The 20,891-nt window shown below is 34.9% G+C and overlaps 1 protein-coding gene across 7 annotated transcripts in view; it reads right to left on the bottom strand.

The window, feature by feature from the left end:
• The window catches only part of ATM (ATM serine/threonine kinase), a 163,389-nt gene that overhangs the window by 54,443 nt on the left and 88,055 nt on the right, over positions 1 to 20,891 (bottom strand). For 6 of the 7 annotated variants that reach the window (XM_055422966.2, XM_055422965.2, XM_055422967.2 and 3 more), the window contains 10 exons: positions 20,153 to 20,324; positions 16,391 to 16,532; positions 14,894 to 15,070; positions 10,096 to 10,273; positions 8,105 to 8,192; positions 5,719 to 5,874; positions 3,018 to 3,126; positions 1,044 to 1,132; positions 841 to 943; positions 161 to 309 (listed from right to left, as the gene is read on the bottom strand). In XM_055422966.2, coding sequence (XP_055278941.2) covers positions 161 to 309; positions 841 to 943; positions 1,044 to 1,132; positions 3,018 to 3,126; positions 5,719 to 5,874; positions 8,105 to 8,192; positions 10,096 to 10,273; positions 14,894 to 15,070; positions 16,391 to 16,532; positions 20,153 to 20,324 — 1,363 coding nt within the window. The remainder of the gene's footprint in view (positions 1 to 160; positions 310 to 840; positions 944 to 1,043; positions 1,133 to 3,017; positions 3,127 to 5,718; positions 5,875 to 8,104; positions 8,193 to 10,095; positions 10,274 to 14,893; positions 15,071 to 16,390; positions 16,533 to 20,152; positions 20,325 to 20,891) is intronic. The other variant, XM_055422971.2, reaches the window with a different exon arrangement.

Raw genomic sequence — 20,891 nt, 5'->3', positions numbered from 1 at the left:
TGAAATTCAAGCCTATGTACACTAACTGCTTACTGGTATGTTATTTAAGCATTTAGCTTAACAGCATCTACAAAACATAAAAATACAACTTACACTATAAAAACAGCTCACTGTTCGCAACTAAAGAAATGGCAATTTTAAATGTCTAAATTCTTCTTACTTGACAGAAATGCATTGGTCCCACTGCATATTCCTCCATGCTACTTGGTAATGAAGTTCCTGTAGTTCAGCACACCACTCTTTATTTTCATGATCTAATCCCCTTAAATAGATGGAAAGAATATGGCAGAGTCCCAAATTCTGCAAGGCCTGAGCAGGAGATTTAAAACAAAAAATAGCAATCAAACATAAAAAGTAACTTTCAAAATTTTAGAAGTTTGCAATATCACTCAAAATCCCAAAATACTGTGTGTGTTCCCCCTAAAACATGAAGACAGAGTTCAAAGGGCTCTAATATTTGATAAAAGAATGGTTAAGGAACATTAGTAACAGAAATGATAGCTTCTGAGACAAACTCTAGTACAAACTATGAGAAATAGTTTACATGAGATTTTCCATACAAAGGACTTAATTAACTACCAGGCACACTGTACACAGTTCAAGAAATGTCTTCTATTGTTAGCTAAGAAGATTATGACCAACAAATCTATATGATCTTTCAGGTCAATCATCTGTCCAATTTACCTGTGTATCCTTCTGAGTTTTAATCCCAGTGCTTAAAAAATAACCTTCAGTCTTAGCCCTAGAGTTTATCTGGTTGTGTAAATAGTCCATCGATATACTGAAATAATCGGAGCACTACATAAGTAGTGCTTTAATAAAGCAGAAAAAAAAAAGTACCTGAATTATTCCTGCCTGACGAGTTGATGAGGAGATTGCTGTCTCGAGGTCATATGTTACTAGGGCTTTCCCCCACATTGCTTCATGTTCATATGTTCGCAGTCTATAAGAAAAGAGTTTTTAAATGCCTTTTGAGATCTATATGCATGTAATTTCTTTCATAACAGAATTACTATAGCATTATCTATGAAAAAGCAATTTACCTAGTAAGGGGTTGTAACATTTTCCCTCCACCACAGCCATAAAGACTATCTGGCTCTCCTATACTCCTGTAGATTTCTAAAAGCAGATCCTAAAAACAGAAAAAAAAATTTTTTAAAGGGAAAAATATCAGTTTATGACTTCAGCAAATTTAAATTATATAACATGTTATAAAGGTAAAATATGATGATACTGAAATATACACTAATGATATGGACTACCAACACAACAAACTGATCCGAGACAACAATGACTATGGACGACTTGAAAAGAAAATTTAATGAATTAGATAAGATATAAATCCCAACCTATGATGCTTCTAACATATGAAAAAAACCCATAAAAACAAAAGCAAACAATCCTGTCAACAGTTAAAACTGTACATGGGAAAATGAAGTTCTGCAAAGTCTTACTCTTCAAAAGTGAACTTGGTAAAAAAAAGTTGTAAGGTTTTCTTTGAAAGAAAATTCAAAGTTGCACTATGTAATAACTGGTAAAATGTGATATAAAGAATTGGTTTGATGATTCAAACTTTGCAATAAAATTTACTCAGGAAAGAAATGATTCTGTTTAAAATAATCTCAGTAAAATAAAAATGAAAACAGAAAACAAAACAGAAAGAAGCAAAGGAAAAAGAAAACAAAGAGAAATAGCATTGTATAGAAAATTGATCAAGCACTTTAATTATCTTAATGGTAGTTGCTCCAGGAAATATTTTCTAAACACAAACTGATATTGGCATAAGTTTATCATTCTAATCAAATTGTTTCTATTCATAAGAATGAAATCAAGCCCTCAAGTGTTGAAACATTTAGTCCTAAAGCTAGCACAGTACCTGGAGCACAGGAGATACTCCAAAAACTCAGAAAAAGAGGATAAAACTATAAACTAGCAAAATAGGGAAGGAGAAAAATCAGGAAAATAGTATCAAAAAGGCAGACAGAATGTATTTCAAGTAAGGCATAGTTGATGGTGTTAAGTATTGACGAAACATTAAGGAAGAGGCTGAATGAAAGGTGAGGGCTAGACTTAGTAACATCAAGTTTATGAGTGACATTAGCAGGTGTTATTCAGTGGAAATTCTTTCACAAGGTTTGGCTGTGATGGAAAAGGAGAAAAAAGGGTGTCACCTTAAAGAGAACATAAGGAAAAGGGAAATGATTTTGTGTTCATTTGAAGGAGAATATTTTTAATAAGAAGAGTCTGAAATGTTTGAATATATTGAGAAGAAGCTTGGCACAATAAAAAAATAAAGTTCTTGACAGTTGAAAAACAAAGCACAGAAAAAAGGACAGCAGGAGAAACTGTTCCTCTGCTTTAACAAAAGCAAAGATTACAATGGGAGCAGATGCAGGAAGATTCCTATGTTTGACAGTGTCATATGGTGGCACTTCCTATCTATGTCCCCTATTTTGTCTAAGAAATAGGAGACACACTGAAAGCAAAGAAGAGAACATCAGAGGTGTAAGCAAACTGAAGAAGATCAAACTCATTTTAAAGGAAGAATGGGTCAAATTAAGAGTCAAATTTAATGGGTCAAATTTAAATTTTTTAATTTAAAAATTCACAGAAGAAGCAATCTGCCCTGAGATATGATATACAATAAACAAGTAAACAAATACAAATATAAATGTTAAGTGCTATGAAGAAAATAGAGTACTGTAGTAGAAAAATATATGGTATAATTCACCCTATGAGATAGGTGGTTGTACTTTCATCTTTCTGATAAAGGAATTCAAAGTTGAAAAGATTAAGTAATTTCTGGAAGATTATACAACTAAGTGATTGCATAAAGATAGAACTTATTTGCCTAATCCAAGGCCTAAGCTTCAAACCAGGAATTTAACGTATATGACAGTCCAAAAAGTAACTTCAGTTTGAAAATCAAATGACAATTCAAATCTATATAGTCTTTATAACAAAACAATAGTCCAAAGTGTGAAACAAACATTTATAATAAAGTCTATAATATATACCTGTAAACTTATCCCAGTTTCTTCCTTACTTTTTTCACTCAAACTGGAAATAGTTGTACTTTGGCTTTCTTCTTCAAATGTAAGACTTCTGTTTGTCACAAGAGCATCTCTTTTAATGGCAATATACAATTTTGAGGCTTGCTAATATGTATACCATAAACTTTGAAAGAAAAAACTAACAAAGGTTATAAATAAAATATAATGAACCATTTATACTTAAAAACAATAACAAGCCTAGAATAGAAAAGGAATTTGTGAGTATTAGGTTTTGAATGAGAATTACATTTTAACCACAGTCTTATTTATGGAAAAGCTATATGCCAAAATATGCTTATTTTTTACAGAGCTTAAAAATAGAGCAGAAGACCTTGAGTTCAATTCCTAAATGGTCTGTCAGCGATTTTACCTGAAGTTTAACCTCATTGGGGATTCCCTAGTGTCACAGAGGGTAGAATCTGCCTGCAATGTGAGAGACCTGGATTTTGATCCCTGGGTCGGGAAGATCTCCCAGAGAAGGGAATGACTACCCACACCAGTATTCTTTCCTGGAGAATTCCAGACTGAAGAGCCTGGCAAGCTATAGTCCATGGGGTTCAAAAGAGTTGGAAACGAATTAGCGACTTAACACTTACTTACTTAACCTCATTAATAAACACAGGCATGCAAATTAAGACCACACCTGAGATACCACTTTACACTTGATAATTTGGCAAAACTTAAGAAATCTGATAATATTAAGTGTCGAAAAGGAAGTGGACCAGGAGAACCACAGGTAATAAGTAACAGAATTAGAACTCAGATTTGTCTACATTTTGCTATTAACTAACTTGACTAGGAAACCTAAGAGAGCAATTCATTTTTTGACCTGATAGTGTCTATAAACTGTCGATTTGTATTTTGCTTTTATACTTTTTCTGATCACTTTAGATTTACCAAAGTCTCAGTTCACCTGAGTCACTGAAGAAAATCAGCATTCTTTACCCTTTCTATGGCAACCCACTCCAGTATTCTTGCCTGGAGAATCCCATGGACAGAGGAGCCTGGCAGGCTACAGTCCATGGGGTTGCAAGAGTTGGACATGACTTGGTGACTAAACCACCACCGTCCTTTCTATACACCTCATGTCTGTTTGCCCTCCCCTGTCCATTAGGCATTTGAAAAAAAAAAAAAAAAATCAGATTGTCAAAGCAAACAGCAAGTCCCATTTATGAAGCACTTCTCCCCTAAAACTAACCAAAACAAAATTCAGGCACTTTTGCTGGTAAAACAAGCAATTTTGCAAAAATTTGCCACATTCTATATAATCACTTATTCTCAAATTAAAACTTTTTACTTATACTCAGATAAGAACTGTTATTCACCCCTGATTAGTAAACAATATTATTCTATGGAACCAAGATACTGAGGTGTACTCAGATTAAAATTACTACAAAGTATGCAGGGTTTCTGCCAAATTTTTAAGACCTAAAGTAGTCAAAAATAAATTTCTTAGTCATTTTACTTGCCTTTGTACAAAGTAAAGTCTTAAGTGTTCACAAACATGTCAATTACACATTATACACATGATCTACCCATTGTCGATTTTGGGGGATATTTTAATAAAATCTAGAAATTACATTCCAATTCTATTAAGCTACAGTTGCTAAGTATACTGATATATAAGAGTATATTGATCACACTGTAGATTTTTAACAGTTTTTAAATGAAAAGGAGAAATTAAAACAAATGAGAGCATTAAGCGAACCAGTCCGAGTCTACTAAATTAATCATATCTGAACTAGGATCTGAACTCTGGTGCCTGGTTTTCCACAATCCAAAAACCATACTGCTTTCAGCTTAATGACAATCCAAAGTAGAAATTATAGGTAGCAAGCATAAGAAATGCATCAATTTAACACTTCTTTGCTATTTCAATTTTGTAATATGAGTGATTTCATGGTGGGAAAGTGAGGCTAACTATAAAAATAAATATTTAAATAAATATCAAATAACTGCTGTAAAGCAATTATTCTCCAATTAAAAATTAATTAATTAATTAAAAAATAAACACTAAGCTATTTCAAATGAACAAAGATTTGAGGAAGGACACTGGGACAGTAAACTGTATTTTTTACTCTTCAACTTTCTTGGCTATTTTTTGCTTTTCTCTATTATCTAAGATTATACCTGTTAAACTCTTATGAGAGTTCTCACTCAGTGGAAAAGCAAAGTAAAGAAGTAGGAATCCAGGTAGACACCAAAACAATGAAAGCAATTTAGTCACAGAAAGCAATCAGGTTACATTACTTCTAGTCAATAAGTAAAATGGATCTTGAATAAATTGAGGGAACAGTGGTAAACTTAATTTAAAATTAGGGAATCATTCAACTATGTGAAAAATAATTATTGATCACTTATATAAAGTTCCCAATGCTAGTTACTATGGGGAATACAGAGAAAAATAAGAATGATCTCTGTCCTCCAGAAGTTTGTTATCTGTGTAATTTTTATAATTATTGAGTAATAAACATCTCTAGTTCAGGGCAGAACTGCTTATTTCTTTAACATACCTTTATTATCTTTTCTCCTTAAAAGGTAGAAAGCATTTATTTAAAATATCTTTTAAATGGGAGAGTGAAAGTAAAACACATCTTTAAAATATACCTTTAATGAAACAACGTCAACACCAATTTTACAAACCAAAACTTCCAAATCCCATTACCTTTTCTCTTGATCATCCAAGTTCTTCTTATCTGCGTAGATTTCTGCATAGAGCAATGCTGTAAAATGAGCAGCACAAGACTGAGCTACTTTGGCAACTTCTAGATAATTCAACTCCAGCCAGAAAGCATCATCAAAAACTGTTCCTGAAGAAGGTCTAAAGAAAAAATTTAAATCTAATCATGTCCATTTCTTTAACTTACATACAAAAAGTATGTTGATACAGAATACAATGGTAGCCAGTGCTAGTTAAAAAGAAAATTACATTCAAATAACCAAAAACCACATATTCCCAATATATAACACTTAAGATAACATAGCTAGAGTTCCATCACTCTTTTTGGATCACATACCTCTTAGAAAATCTGATAAAAGCTATGGACCATCATCCCATGAAAATGGGAGGTTCATACTTGCCCCCTACCGAGGGATTCATGGACCACAGGCTAAGAATAGGCTATATAGAATAACTAATAATATATACACAAGTGTTTTTAAATGATCAATTTAATGAAAATATTGTTTAAGACACATTTACATGTCTTTCCTATTGCAGCTTTCTTCTGAGCTAATTGCCTAGGTTGAGGTTATTTAACAAAAATCTTCCACTGTGATAACAGTAGGCCGTAACTGGAAGGGACAACATTATCTTTCTCAAAACAATTTTACAGAGATGTGACAAGGCACTGGTTAAGACAATTAGTATTAAAGCAGGAAACTCTAGCTAATTTCAAATCCAGCTGGATTACCTATTACAAGCTGTATGAATTTTGGCAACTTAACTTCTTAAGCCTCAGTTTCTTCATTTGCAAAACCAGGAAATAATATATACCTCAGAGAATAGCTGTAATGAGCAAACAGTGCTTACAAAGGTGATGAATAAAGTGCCAATCATGTAGCCAAGACTTAACTATAGCTATTCTGAGAATGAACCTGAACTCAAGTCCTTACTCTTTATTCTATGTCCCTGCCATATTTTCTCAAGGAATCTTCTTTAAGGCCTTATTTAGAATAAAAAATACTGAGAAATTTTATCTTCTTGAAGGCTAACCCAAGTAAATACTACTTTACTCAATGGTAAATATAAAATGAATAATTCAGAGGTGAACTGCCTCCCAAAACTGACAAAAGAGATGCTGCCAGTTAAAGTTCTGTATGGGGTCTCTCACAAGAGGATTCAATATAAAACAATATAGTTAATCAACTTTCTAACCGGAAACGCAGACACCGAAAGGCCTAACACTTCTTTTTCTAAGCATGAGATGGAAAGGTATGAGGAGGATACAGAGGAGCTAATTTTTAAGATGTAAATGCATTTAGGTTAAAAATTTTTTCCAAATCTCACTACCAATTTTTTATTTTTCCCCCACCATTCCCTCCCATTCTTTATCAGCCACTGCCACTACTACCGTACAAACCAATGAGACATCAATGCCTACCTATTCAAGTTATAAGCCTACTACATTATTTCTTTAAAGTTCTGGTCAATTCTGGAGCAGTACAAATCAGCCGAGCATCCTTTCTATCAATTCCTGCACTCACTGTTAAACGTCTCAAAAGAAACAACAGGAACAAAATACTGAATTATAAAATAATTTATCAGAATCAAGGAAATAAACACTGCTATAGCACAGTATCACCATATAGAATCACAGATTTTGAGGACCATGTTACACAGTAAAGAAACTTGTGTTTCATAATAAAGATAAACAAAGGAGCTTTTTACATAACTCTAGCTACTTCTGAGACAAAAGTAAAAAAGTTAAAAGAGGAGCAATGAACCTAAATGCAACCTGGAAAATCACTATTCCTTTTCCATTAGTATAAATGAAATAAACTAAAGCCCCCAAAGACTGAATGATTTAGCAAAGGTAACACTGTTACTGTTATAGTTGGGGCTAGAATTCAGTGCTCAGTCACTCAGTCCTGTCTGACTTTGCGACCCCAAGGACAGCAGTCCGCCAGGCTCCTCTGTCCATGGGATTCTCCAGGCAAGAATGCTGGAGTGGGTTGCCATTTCCTTCTCCAAGAATTCAGAGTTCCTACAGTATTCAAAGTCTTGTAATTTATCTTACAATAACCTAAACTGGAAAATAATCTGAAAAAAATACATATACATAACTGAATCACTTTGCTGAACACCAGAAACTAACACAATATTATAAATCAACTATACTTCACTTAAAAAAAAGTATTGAGAGTTCCTGACATTGATTTCACCAAAGTTCCACCCTGAATATGGATTATTTCAAGGAGATATAAGCATCACACATATTAAATACAGCACCCTGCAACAGCATTACCTTAAATAATCATGTTAAAATTCAGTCAACAATAACAAGTTACACTTCTAAATTCCCAAATTCAAGAACCAATAGTCACATTACCTCTTTTGTCTCCTCATGTAGTCCACAACAGCAAGCATAGTTCTTTGTGACTTTTTATCCACAGGGCATCGGATAAAGTGCTCTGACTCTGACAAGGAAAGAGATGCCCCATCAGTCTCAGACAGGTGTGCTTATGTGTCCTCTTCCTTTTGTCTGGGACTGTCTTCCTCTACACTATAAGGTTCTAGCACAAAAGAGGCTCTTAATAAATATGAATCAATAAATGGAATTTAATGGCATTTCTTTTTCTTTTAAAGGAAACTATTATGCTTAGTAAAATTAGGAATTTAACTGTAATTTATATTTTATTTCTGAAGAGGACTAATTCACTGATTAAGCAACTATTTACATAGGACTTTTTAATGTACTAGGTAAGTGCTCAGTATACAACGGTATAAGACAGACTATTTCTGACCAAATGGAACTCAATGACTAGCCTAAGAGACTTAACACAGTGTGATGTGTGCTATGATAGAGAAAGTTTAGAACATCAGAGAGGCAGATAAAGAACTCTGAACAATAAGAGTTTTACAGAAAAGAATGGTATCTGAAAAACTAATGTTTCATTTGGAGAGGAAGAAAGAATAGTGTTCCAGACAACACTAAGATGGGTGAATCAAGAACGAACATGGAGAATTTACTGAAAGATTTCACTGTATTGAACCACAGAGCTGGAAAACAGCTGTGTACAAAGAAAAATAGATGGACTAATGTTATTTATAACACAGAACTCCCAGGATCTGGTAATCAGATGAGACATGTGAGAAAGGTTTCAGGCTTAAACCACTGCATGTTCTTTATTGAAAGGAGGAGGCTGGGGGACGAAGGTGAAGATGATAAATTTACCTCTGGACAGTTGAATTTGAGATGTACATAGGACATTCAAATGAAGGCAGTGAGACTTATAGACATCAGAAAAGAAACCATTTGATAGACATCTATATACTTTCCTTTTCAACAGTAGATTTTACATGTGAAATTTAAACTTCTATTTACAACAGTAAAAATATTGGAACAAAATAAAACTGGCTGATTTTATGTTTGAAAAGCTATAGCACAAACATGCATAAACAACTGATAAAGATGAAAAAGTCTCAGTCAACTGTACTGGTCTTGAAGTACAGTATGTGAATTTGTACCTAGTTTTATGTTTGTACATAAAATACGTTAATAATACATATTCAGGACGTATTAATCTGTAAGTTAACGTCACATATCTATAAATATTTTCCTTTTCTCAAATTTAGGTTTGAAAAACTGACCAAGAGTGAGCCCTCAACAATGTATTGATGTTATTGTTTAGTTGCTAAGTCATGTCTGACTCTTTTGAGACACCGTGAACTATAGTCCACCAGGCTCCTCTCTCCAAAAAATTTACCAGGCAAGAATACTGGAGTGGGTTGCCATTTGCTTTTCCAGGGAATCTTCCCAACCCAGGGATTGAATTCACATCTCCTGCATTGGCAGGGAGATTCTTTACCACTGAGCCACCAAGGAAGCCCATGTGCATTCAATTCTTGGTTTAACTTCTCCTGCAATAAGCTCTCGGCATGGGAAATACTTCTTATACAACAGCATGGAAGGAGGGTAAGTTATAAAAGTTTAAGTAAAACATAGTCCAATTTTTCTTTTAAAAAACTAATGTATATGCCAAATGTTAATTGTAGTAATCCTAGATCACAGAATTATGAGTAATTCTGCCAGCAACAGGCACAGTGTTTAATATGTACTAAATACTCAATCAGTTGCTCCATTAATATTAGTCTATATTTAATGAGAGGGTACTATGCATTAAGTATTTTCTTAGGTGTTTTACACACAATATTTCATCAATAACTTGTTACAACTTTTATCTCCATTTTACAGATGGCAGAATAGATGTTTAGAGGTTATGAGATTAAGCCTACAAAGTGCCTTGATGGGACTCAAACAATATTTTTCTCTAGAACTGAGACTTTAACAGTATAAAGGTGAGAAATTTAACAGAATACCTGAATCCAAATTTGCAGGGGTTGTGGACCGGCTTGTTTGTGAAGAGTGTTTGAAACAGCTAGTAAAAAATCCCTGAATGTGTGTAGAAAGGAGATTTCTCCATGATTCATCTGTATCTTGTAGTAAAATATCATGAATCAAGTATGGAAGCACAGTCTGACAAAAGTCAGTTTTCACCTAAAATACACAAACACATCCAGTCAATAGTTTTGAGTAAAAACATTTTACTTCAAGTATTCATTCCCTGTTAATGACATAAGTCACGAACTCTATATACTACTAAAAAATATACAAAAAAACATATGTACCAGGTAGTGTTGTTTTTTTAATCAAACTAACCTAGAATATCTATATAGAACATATATATTACACTGAAATAGTTCATTTCCAGTCAAAGCTATTTGCATATAATGAAATAGGATATTGCTTACAAATAAAATTACTATGTGACTATTGTAAAAATATTTGATATGCAAAAAGTGTCACTAATAATAGACTTGACAAAGGGGAAAATGAGGATCAACATTTAAGAAAAAAAGCTGAAAATAGGGTTTTAGCATTTTTTCTACATAGAATGAAGAGCTCTAACAGTCATGTTTAAAAGTTTACATTTTTAATAAACCCTAATTTCAGAGCCCGGAGAAGGCAATGGCAAGCCACTCCAGTACTCTTGCCTAGAAAATCCCATGGATGGAGGAGCCTGGTAGGCTGCAGTCCGTGGGGTCGCTAAGGGTCGGACACGACTGAGCGACTTCACTTTCACACATTGGAGAAGGAAATGGCAACCCACTCCAGTGTTCTTGCCTGGAGAATCCCAGGGACGGGGGAGCCTGGTGGGCTTCCGTCTATGGGGTCACACAGAGTCGGACACGACTGAAGTGACTTAGAAGAAGAAGAAGAATTTCAGAGCTGACTGTGGCTCAGATCATGAACTCCTTATTGCAAAACTCAGACTTAAATTGAAAAAGGTAGGGAAAAAAAACTAGGCCATTCAGGTATGCCCTAAATCAAATGCATTATAATTACACAGTGGAAGTGACAAATAGATTCAAGAGATTAGATCTGATAGACACTGTGCCTGAAGAACTATGGACAGAGGTTCGTGACATTGTACAGAGGGCAGTGATCGACCATCCCCAAGGAAAAGAAATGCAAATAGGCAAAATGGTTATCTGAGGAGGTCTTACAAATAGCTGAGAAAAGAAGACAAGCAAAAGGCAAAGGAGAAAAGGAAAGATAAACCCATCTGAATGGAGAATTTCAAAAATAGCAAGAAGAGATAAGAAAGCCTTCCTCAGTGATCGATGCAGAGAAACAGAGGAAAACAATAGAATGGGAAAAAATCATGGCATCCAGTCCCATCACTTCATGGCAAACAGATGGGGAAAAAATGGAAACTGTGACAGACTTTGTTTTCTTCGGCTCCCAAATCACTGTGCACGGTGACTGCAGTCATGAAATTAAAAGACACCTGCTCCTTGGAAGAAAAGCTATAAAAAACCTAGACAGCATATTAAAAAGCAGAGACATCACTTTGCTGACAAAGGTCCATATAATCAAAGCAAGAGCTGGACCATAAGGAAGTCTGAACACCAAAAAATTGATGCTTTTGAATTGTGACGCTGGAGTAGTCTCTGGAGAGACCCTTAGACAGCAAGGAGATTAAAACAGTCAACCCTAAAGGAAAACAACGCTGAATATCCATTTGAAATACTGACGCTAAAGCTGAAGCACCAATACTTTGGCCATCTGATGTGAAGAGCCAACTCATTAGAAAAGACCTTGTTACTGGGAAAGACTGAGGGCAGGAGGAGAAGGAGGGACAGAGGATGAGACAGTTGGATGGCATCATCAACTCAATGGACATGAGTTTGAACAAACTGCAGGAGACAGTGAAGAACAGGGAAGACTGGTGTGTTGCAGTTCATGGGGTTTCAAAGAACTGACTCAGTGACTGAACAACAATAACAAAGAAAGCATGTCACAGATATGATGCAGAAAAAGCTTTTGATACCCATTTATGATTTAAAAAAAAAAACAAACACAAAAAAACCTCTCCAGAAAGCAGGAAGAGGGAACCTACCTCAACCTAATAAAGGCCATGTACGACAAAACCAAAACTAACATCACACTCAACAGTGAAAAACTGAAAACATTTTCTCTAAGATTGGAAATAAGATGAGGATGTCCACTCTCGCCATTTTTATTCAGCCTAGTTTTGGAAGTCCTAGCCATGGCAATCAGAGAAAAAAAAGAAATCCAAATTGGAAAAAAAGAGGTGAAACAGTCACTGTTTGCAGATGACATGATACTATACATAGAAAACCCTAAATACGTTACCAGAAACTTCTAGAGTTATTCAATGAATTTGGTAAAGTTTCGAGATACAAAATTAATACACACAAATCTCTTGCATTCCTATACAATAACAATGAAAGACCAGAAAGAAAATCAAAGAAAAAGTCCCATTTACCACTGCATTAAAAAAATAAAATAGGATTTCCCTATTTGTGGTCCAATGCCTTGCAACGCAGGGGTCATGGGTTCAATCCCCAGTTGGGGAACTCACAAGCCTCATAGAGTGGCCAAGGGAAAAAAATAAAATAAAATACCTAGGAATATACCTACCTAGGAGGCAAAAGACCTGTACTCAGTAAACTGTAAAACACTGATGAAAGAAATCAAAGATGAAACAAATAGATGGAAAGATATACCACATTCCTGGATTGGAAGAATGAATGTTGTGAAAATCACTATATCTACCCAATGCAATCTACAAATTCAATGTAACCCTGTTAAACTACCAATGGCATTTAACCAGATCTAAAAGAAAGAATTTTACAATTTCTATGGAGAGACAAAAGACCCTGAATAGCCAAAGCAATCTTGAGAAAGAAAAATGGAAAGAAACAGGCTTCCTGACTTCAGAATATACTACAAAGCTATAGTAATCAAGACAATATGATACAGAAAAACAGAAATATACATCATTGGTACAGGGTAGAAAGCCCAGAGACAATGCCATGCACATATGGTCCCCTAATCTATGACAAAGGAGGCAAGAGTATACAATGGAGAAAAGACAGTCTCTTCAATAAGTGGTACTGGGGAAAATGGACAACTACATGTAAAAGAATGAAACTGGAACACTTCTTAACACCATCCACAAAAATAAACTCAAAATGGATTAAACTTAAATGTAAGGCCAGATACTATAAAACTGTAGAGGAAAACATAGGCAGAAGACTCTGACATAAATCACAGAAAAATCTTTTTTGATTCACCTCCTAAAGCAATGAAAATAAAAATAAACAAAGGGGACCTAATTAGACGCTTTTGCACAGCAAAGGAAACCATAAACAAAATGAAAAGACAAACCCACATAATGGGAGAAAATCTTTGCAAATCAAGTAAGAGACAAGGGGCTACTCTCCAAAATATACAAACAGCTCATGCAACTCAGTATCAAAAAAAAAAAAAAAAACAATAAAAAAGCTGGGTGGAAGATCTAAACAGATATTTCTCCAAAGACATACCAAAGACATGCCAAAAAGCAGAAGAAAAGATGCTCACCATCACTAATCATTAGCATTAGAGAAATGCAAATCAAAACTACAATGAGGTATCGCCTCAACTAGTCAGAAAGGCCATCATCAAAAAATGTACAAACAATAAGTGCAGCCTCCTACACTATTGGGGGGAATATAAGTTGGTATAGTCAATATGGAGAATAGCATGGAGGTTCCTTAAAAAACTAAAAATAGAGCTACCGTATGATCCTGCAAGCCCACTCCTGTACATATATATCCAAAGAAAACCATAATTAGAAACAACACATGAACCCCAACATTCACTGCAGCATTATTTACAACAGCCAGGACATGGAAGCAACCTAAATGTCTATCAACAAAGGAACGGATAAAGAAGATGTGGTACATATATATACAATAGAATTTTACTTGGCCATAATGATATTTGCAGCAACCTGGATGGACCCAAAGATTGTCAGACTGAGTGATTTAAGTCAGAGAAAGGTAAATATCATACAATATAGCTTTTATGTAGAGTCTAAAAAAATGGCCCACATGGACTTATTTACGAAATAGAAACAGAGTCACAGAGTCACAGATGTAGAATATAAAATATGGTTCCAGGACAGGGGGTGGGTATAAACTGGGACTGACATACACACACTACTATACATAAAACTGATAACTAATAAGGACCTATTGCATAGCACAGGGAACTCGTCTTAATACTCTTTAAAGATCGATATGGGAAAAGAACCTAAAAAACAGTGGGTACCTGTATAACTGGTTCACTCTGCTGTACAACAGAAATCAACACAACATTGTGAACCAATTATATTTCAATAAAAATTAGAAAAAAAAAAAACCATCACAGAAAGTTAATGGCAATGACCTCAATAGAAGTAAATTTTAAAAGTTAGAACAGACTTTTGGTTAGCACAAATAATTTCTAATCATCTGTATTTTAACTATCATTGGTAACATGTTATTTATGACACCCCCTTAGAACTCACCTAAAATGTAGCTACCTAACAGCTGAAAAGTGCTATATAAAAAGATGCTCTGCTGAATTGGTTCACAACAGCTGAGTGTAAGTTATTTTGCATGAAGGTGATGTGCAGTACACAGAACTCTTTTTTTTATACATAGACCATGAACATGAACAAAAAAGCAAAATGGAACGGGACAAGCAATGAAAATTATGATGAGAAAGCTCAAATTAAAAAAACAGAAGTAGAAAGGGTATGAGTCAGACTAATCTTCTTACCTCACACATTGGCTTTAATAACTGAAGAACTTCACTTTTGGTGCCACCACTATTCAAAAAAGCACAAGTCAGTGCTTTTAACCAAATGTCATGATTTTCACTTTGAGGAATCCACAGGCTTGTATCATCCAAGCCTTCTAAAGGACTTTCTTTGTCAAGTCTTGGCACTTCTAAAAACTAGAAAAAAGTGATCAGAAAACGTAAATACGGTAACCAGAAACACATTTTATCTTTCCTATGCCAAACAAACATCTAGGCATAAACAAACATGTTTCCAAATAAAACTAAATATAGTTAAAACTAAATCTAGAGGCATCAGTTACTTTTGAAAATTAAAATACAATTATGCTTATGAAAGGTAGAATCTGGTGAAAATTTACTGATCTAAATAGGAGGAAACTTCTACTCTCAGTTTATAAGTGGTATGTTAAATCACAGACTCTCTGCCTTATGTATATAACCAGTCCAAATTTACCATACAGAACTGATTTCAGGATGAAATGAAATTTTAAAATCTTAAAACTGCAATGTTTTACAGGTTACAATATTCAGTTCAGTTCAGTTCCTCAGTCGTGTCTGATTCTTTGCAACCCCATGAACTGCAGCATGCCAGACCTCCCTGTCCATCACCAACTCCAGGAGCTTGCCCAAACTCATGTCCATTGAGCTGGTGATGCCATCCAACCATCTCAATCTCTGTCGTCCCCCTCTCCTCCTGCCTTCAATCTTTTCCAGCATCAGGGTCTTTTCCAATGAGTCAGTTCTTCACATCAAAGTACTGGAGCTTCAGCTTCAGCATCAGTCCTTTCAATGAATATTCAGGACTGATTTCCTTTATAATAGTATATAATTTATAATATTACTTATAATTTTATAATTTATAATATTCAGGACTGATTCATAAGTTTATACTGCCAATAATTTCATTAAGACCAAAATTATATTTATGATACATTATGTTACTGAAGTTAAACTGGTGAAAACTCAATAGCATATTTCTCAGTTGCTTTATGAAAAGAAAATATTAAAGAAAAATGCTTAGATTAAAAAAGAAGTAAGAGTTCTTAAGTATCTTTCATAGAGTCCTTTCAGTGGAACCTTGTTAGGTCTGACATCAACATGAAAAAGGGAGAAATCTAGGTCACCTTAAATTTCACATTAATTTATTATCACAATATCTATAAACCACACCAGGAGCAATGGCTTGTATCTGGTCAAAGAAAGGGGTTTTCCAATCCTTAAAAAAAAAAGCCTGTCATTAAGAACTCCTTCTTTGCACCCCCAAATCAACCATAATTTCTCTAGGCTACCTCTCTCAGCTTTTCCACACTGCCGTAACTAAAAATACAAATCCCTTGGATTCAAATTATAGCTGAAATTATTTCCAAAAAACATTAAGTGTTAGCATAATTAAGCAATATGACATTCATAGCCCACAGCAAATAGAACTGTTCTGGATATAGTCGGTATTCAATAAATATTCATTATTTGAGAGACCTTTTTTCTTGATGTTCTAAAAGGTTGTAGATAGACCAGCATGGGATCAGTTGTTGCCTTATAAATATCCCAGAAACTATGTCCAGTTTTTGTGGTTAAAATGCTTTTCAAACAGGTAACAGCTGCTGCTCGCACTTTGACACTGAAAAACACATATAATTCAAATGCCACAAAGCATATCAATATTAATCTTAATGAATGTGAATCAACTCCTTATGAAAAAATTAAATTATATTAGGAAACCTTTGTATTATTTAGGAAGTTTTATACCTATAAAACTGTGTAACACCAAACAACAATTACCAAAGCACTTTTTAATATTCCTTTAGTAAACCTGAGTTACTAATCACTGTAACAGCTATTCCTTTCATTCACTATAAGAAAGTTAATGACTTACTATAAATAAAAGTCTCATAAAAAGAAATACTTGAAAATAACATTGACTAATGAGGAATGAGAATGACAGAATACTAATCACCCACAAAAAATATTTTGATAACATTTTCTCTATGAGGAACATAATTTGGGGTAACAGAGAATGTAATTTCCCTACAAATGATAATATTAATGTCTAGAACAATTTTAAACAAACAGTAAGTGAAAAGATAGTTGGAATTATTAGGTAAGACATCTATAATCTCTAATAAAAAATTAAAGGTCCTTCTCTTTTTCAAAAAATTAAGAAAAAGAGGACTGCAATACAACAGTACTGAAAATATGATAGCTGACATAAAATGTCATAAAGCCTGATACTATATATGATAATGAGTTATCAAGTAAAGCCTTAAGTTCTTTTAGGAGTCTCAATTTAAGACACAGAAGCATAAACCCTAAACTTGAATTCATCCTTCATTCTGCTCTTTCCCTGTCTCCTCCAAATTCAATTCATCAGCAGGTACTGCTGCCTCTGTGATAAAAATATCCCCAGGTTCCATTTCATCTTCACTCAAAGTGAAGTGAAAGTCTCATCTAACTCTTTGCGACCCCATAGACCGTAGCCCACCAGGCTCCTCTGTCCATGGAATTCTCCTGGCAAAGATACTGGAGTGGGTTGCCATTTCCTTCTCCAGGGGATCTTCCTGACCCAGGGATCGAACCTGGGTCTCTCACATTGCAGGCAAATTCTTTACTGTTTGAGCCAGCAGGGAAGACTGCCTTCTGCCACCCTTCCTCTGGACTACTGCAACAGTTTCATGATCAGGCTTCCTATTTCCATTTTTGCCCTATCACAAGCCATTTGCCATATAAAAGTCACAGTAAAAGGATTAGTTACATCATGACTACTCTGCTTAAAACTCCACAGCTTCCTTATGTATTTCAAATAAAATCCAAATTTATTAATCAGAATTAGTCGGACCTTTCTAATCTCCTTTCACATCATCTTCTTCCACAATAGGCTTTTTCTGATCCTCAAACACATGAAGCTTCTTTCTACTCTAGCTATTCCCTGCCTGGAATGTTTTATTCCTAATCATCTTCCAGTTAATTCCTGAACACTCAGATCCACTAAATGACATTTCCTCATAGAAGCCTTCCATGATTCTGTGAATTCCTTAGTCAACATCCCTTTGTATACCTGAGGTCCCTCAAACATGTAATGATTTTTTCCCTCTTACAAAAGAGACAGGAAAAACAAACTGTACCTATTCCCTGCGGTTCTCAAGTTTAAGTCACACTAGTATTTTTGTGCACCTTTTTCTGAAAAATCAATTGCAAATTACTGTGTAACATGTGAAACACTAAGCTTGCAAATTTTCTGTGGAAAATCTCTTCAAAATCTGCATCAGATACACTTTGAAATACATTTTTTAGAATGAGATGAATTAAAAAATGAATAGAAGAATGGCTAAATGTGATAAAATAAGAATAATGGTAGAATATAGTAAAAATCTAGGTGGTAATTATATGGGTAATTGAAAGAATTTTGCAGTATGCTTGAAAATTTTTCTAACAAAATGTTGGGAAGGAAACCATGCCAGCCCTTTCACTGTAACAACAATAAAAGAGAGAAAGATACATATCCTTAAAATCAACAATGAAAACATAGCAAGTAGACACTATTGCCAATCATTTATTCCCCAAGAGAAGGAGAGGGTGTTACAGAGAAACAGATGCAAAATACCTTTTTACCACAGTGTGGGAGTACATGCCTGCTCAGTCATGTCCAACTCTTTGCAACTCCATGGTCTGTAGCCCACCAGGCTCCTCTGTCCACAGGATTTCCCAAGCAGGAAGACTCGAGTGGGTTGTCATTTCCTTCTCCAGGGGATCTTCCTGACCCAGGAATCAAACCTGCTTCTGCATTTGCAGGCGGATTCTTTACCACTAGGCCACCTGGGAAGCCCTATTCACCTTAGAAACATGCCCAACTGTGGGCAAAAATCATTTGAACCCAGTCCCCAAAACTGGTGGTGATGAAATGCTCAAATATATAAAAAATAAAACCATTTGACCTTTGAACAAGGGTTTGCACTGTACAGATCCACTTATACACAGAGGTTTTTCAATAGTAAATACTACACCAATAGTAAATACTATACCATCTGCAGTGGGTTGATTCTCAGATACAGAACCATGGATAGAGAGCCCCAACTGTAAGTATACATGAATTTACCACTAAGCAAAGCATCCTTACCCTCACATTGTTCAAGGGTCTGTAAATAATAAATAGATAACTGCAAATAGATAAATGGGGAGGGGACGAGAAAGCAAAAGTAATCTCATAATCAGCAAGCTGAAATTATACTAACTGCTGCCATTTTGTTTCGTATTGAGCATTAATGGGGAAAAGAAAGCCCTGTCTGATTAGCTTAAAACTTTCTGAGTTGTAATTCCCACTCTATGACTTATTTTAAAAAGGATACAAATGAACTTATTTATAAAACAGAAACAGACTCACAGCCTTGGAGAAGGAATTTATGGTTGTCAAGGGGGAAGGATGAAGGAGAGAGAGAGGGAGTCTGGGGTTGACACATACACACTACTATATTTAAAGTGGATAACCAACAAGGACCTACTGTATATAAAGCACAGGAACTCTGCTCAGTGTTATACAGAAGCCTGGACGGAAGGTGAGTTTGGGAGAGAATGGATATAGTATAGCCGAGTCCCTTTGCTGTCCACCTGAAACTATCACATTGTTAATCTATCATACTTCAATAAAAAATAAATCTTAAAAAAAAAAGGATCAAAACGTCTAGCTGAGAGGAGAGTGGTACCTTTGATTTTGACAAGTACCCAAAATATCTCCATTTATATTCCCCTATCTGAATGCTTTCTGTGGAACCACTTGGTAGTTCTGCACTATTTATTTGTCTAGTCTACCCTTCCCTGGTGGCTCAACTGGTAAAGAATCTGCCTGCAATGCGAGAGACCTGGGTTCGATCCCTCAGTTGGGTAGATCCCCTGGAGAAGCGGACAGCTACACACTCCAGTATTCTGGACTGGAGAATTCCATGGATTATTCCATGTGACTGCAAAGAGTCAGACAGGACTGAGCAACTTTCAATTTCTCTCACTAAAATTTAACACTCACCTTGTCTAGTATGTTCATCATGATAACAAACACCTGGCACATAAGGTTTTAGTAATTATGTGAATTAATAAAAATATAATGATTTTGACTAAATATTTAAGACCAAAAGTATGATAACTTAAAGGAGAAAGCTTTAGTTATTGGAAATGTTAATTTATATGAGGTATCAATCTTGAATGTCAAATTGAGGAAGTGCTATCAGACACAAGGTATCATTAAATACTCACCAATCTTCTACCAGTGTATTATTCAGGTAGGTCAGCACTATGAAGGTCCACTGGAGTTCTTTATCTTCAAATAACTCAAGAGCCTTGGTATAAGATGTATCTTGACTATGTTGTATAGCTATTGTAGAGAAATCTACAGGACCCACTTCTCCCAAGCAGCTTCCAACAGCCTCTACATATAGAAATTCCAATTTAGTAAAGTTATAGCTAAGAGATCATATATAAAACAGAAATTTTCTAATTTTAAAAATATGTTTTTGTCATCCTTTAACATTTAAGTGTTTCCTCATAGATGTTGAATAGATTAAAGAAGCTTCAAAATACTGTATCATTTCCTTTACATATCATCCATGTGGGTAATATTTTCCCGTATAAAATCAAATCCAAGAGATGCTAAGTCGTTTCAGTCGTGTCTGACTCTGTGTGACCCCATGGACAGCAGCCCACCAGGCTCCTCCATCCAAGTGATTCTCCAGGCAAGAATACTGGAGTGGGTTGCCATTTCCTTCTCCAGTAGCCACTGTATGTATCCAATTTTTTATGAGGTATTACATAAAGTCCATAATCTTACACACGCAGTTCAGTGAAAATTCACATATACATGCAGGCACATATATTTTCTTTCCGCCTATATTATCACTACCCAAATGAAGATAAATTTTTCAGGATGCCAGAGGACTACCTCATGCTCTTCCCCTGTCATTATGGTATTTAATAAAATATGTTAAAAAATTATTGA

The sequence above is a fragment of the Moschus berezovskii genome, chromosome 14 (assembly GCF_049115385.1).
Source record: "Moschus berezovskii isolate FMDL1 chromosome 14, NW_MosBer_1.0, whole genome shotgun sequence".
Lineage (NCBI taxonomy): Eukaryota > Metazoa > Chordata > Mammalia > Artiodactyla > Moschidae > Moschus > Moschus berezovskii.
The sequence above is the reverse complement of the archived record's forward strand: the minus strand, read 5'-3'. Positions and strand labels throughout refer to the sequence as shown.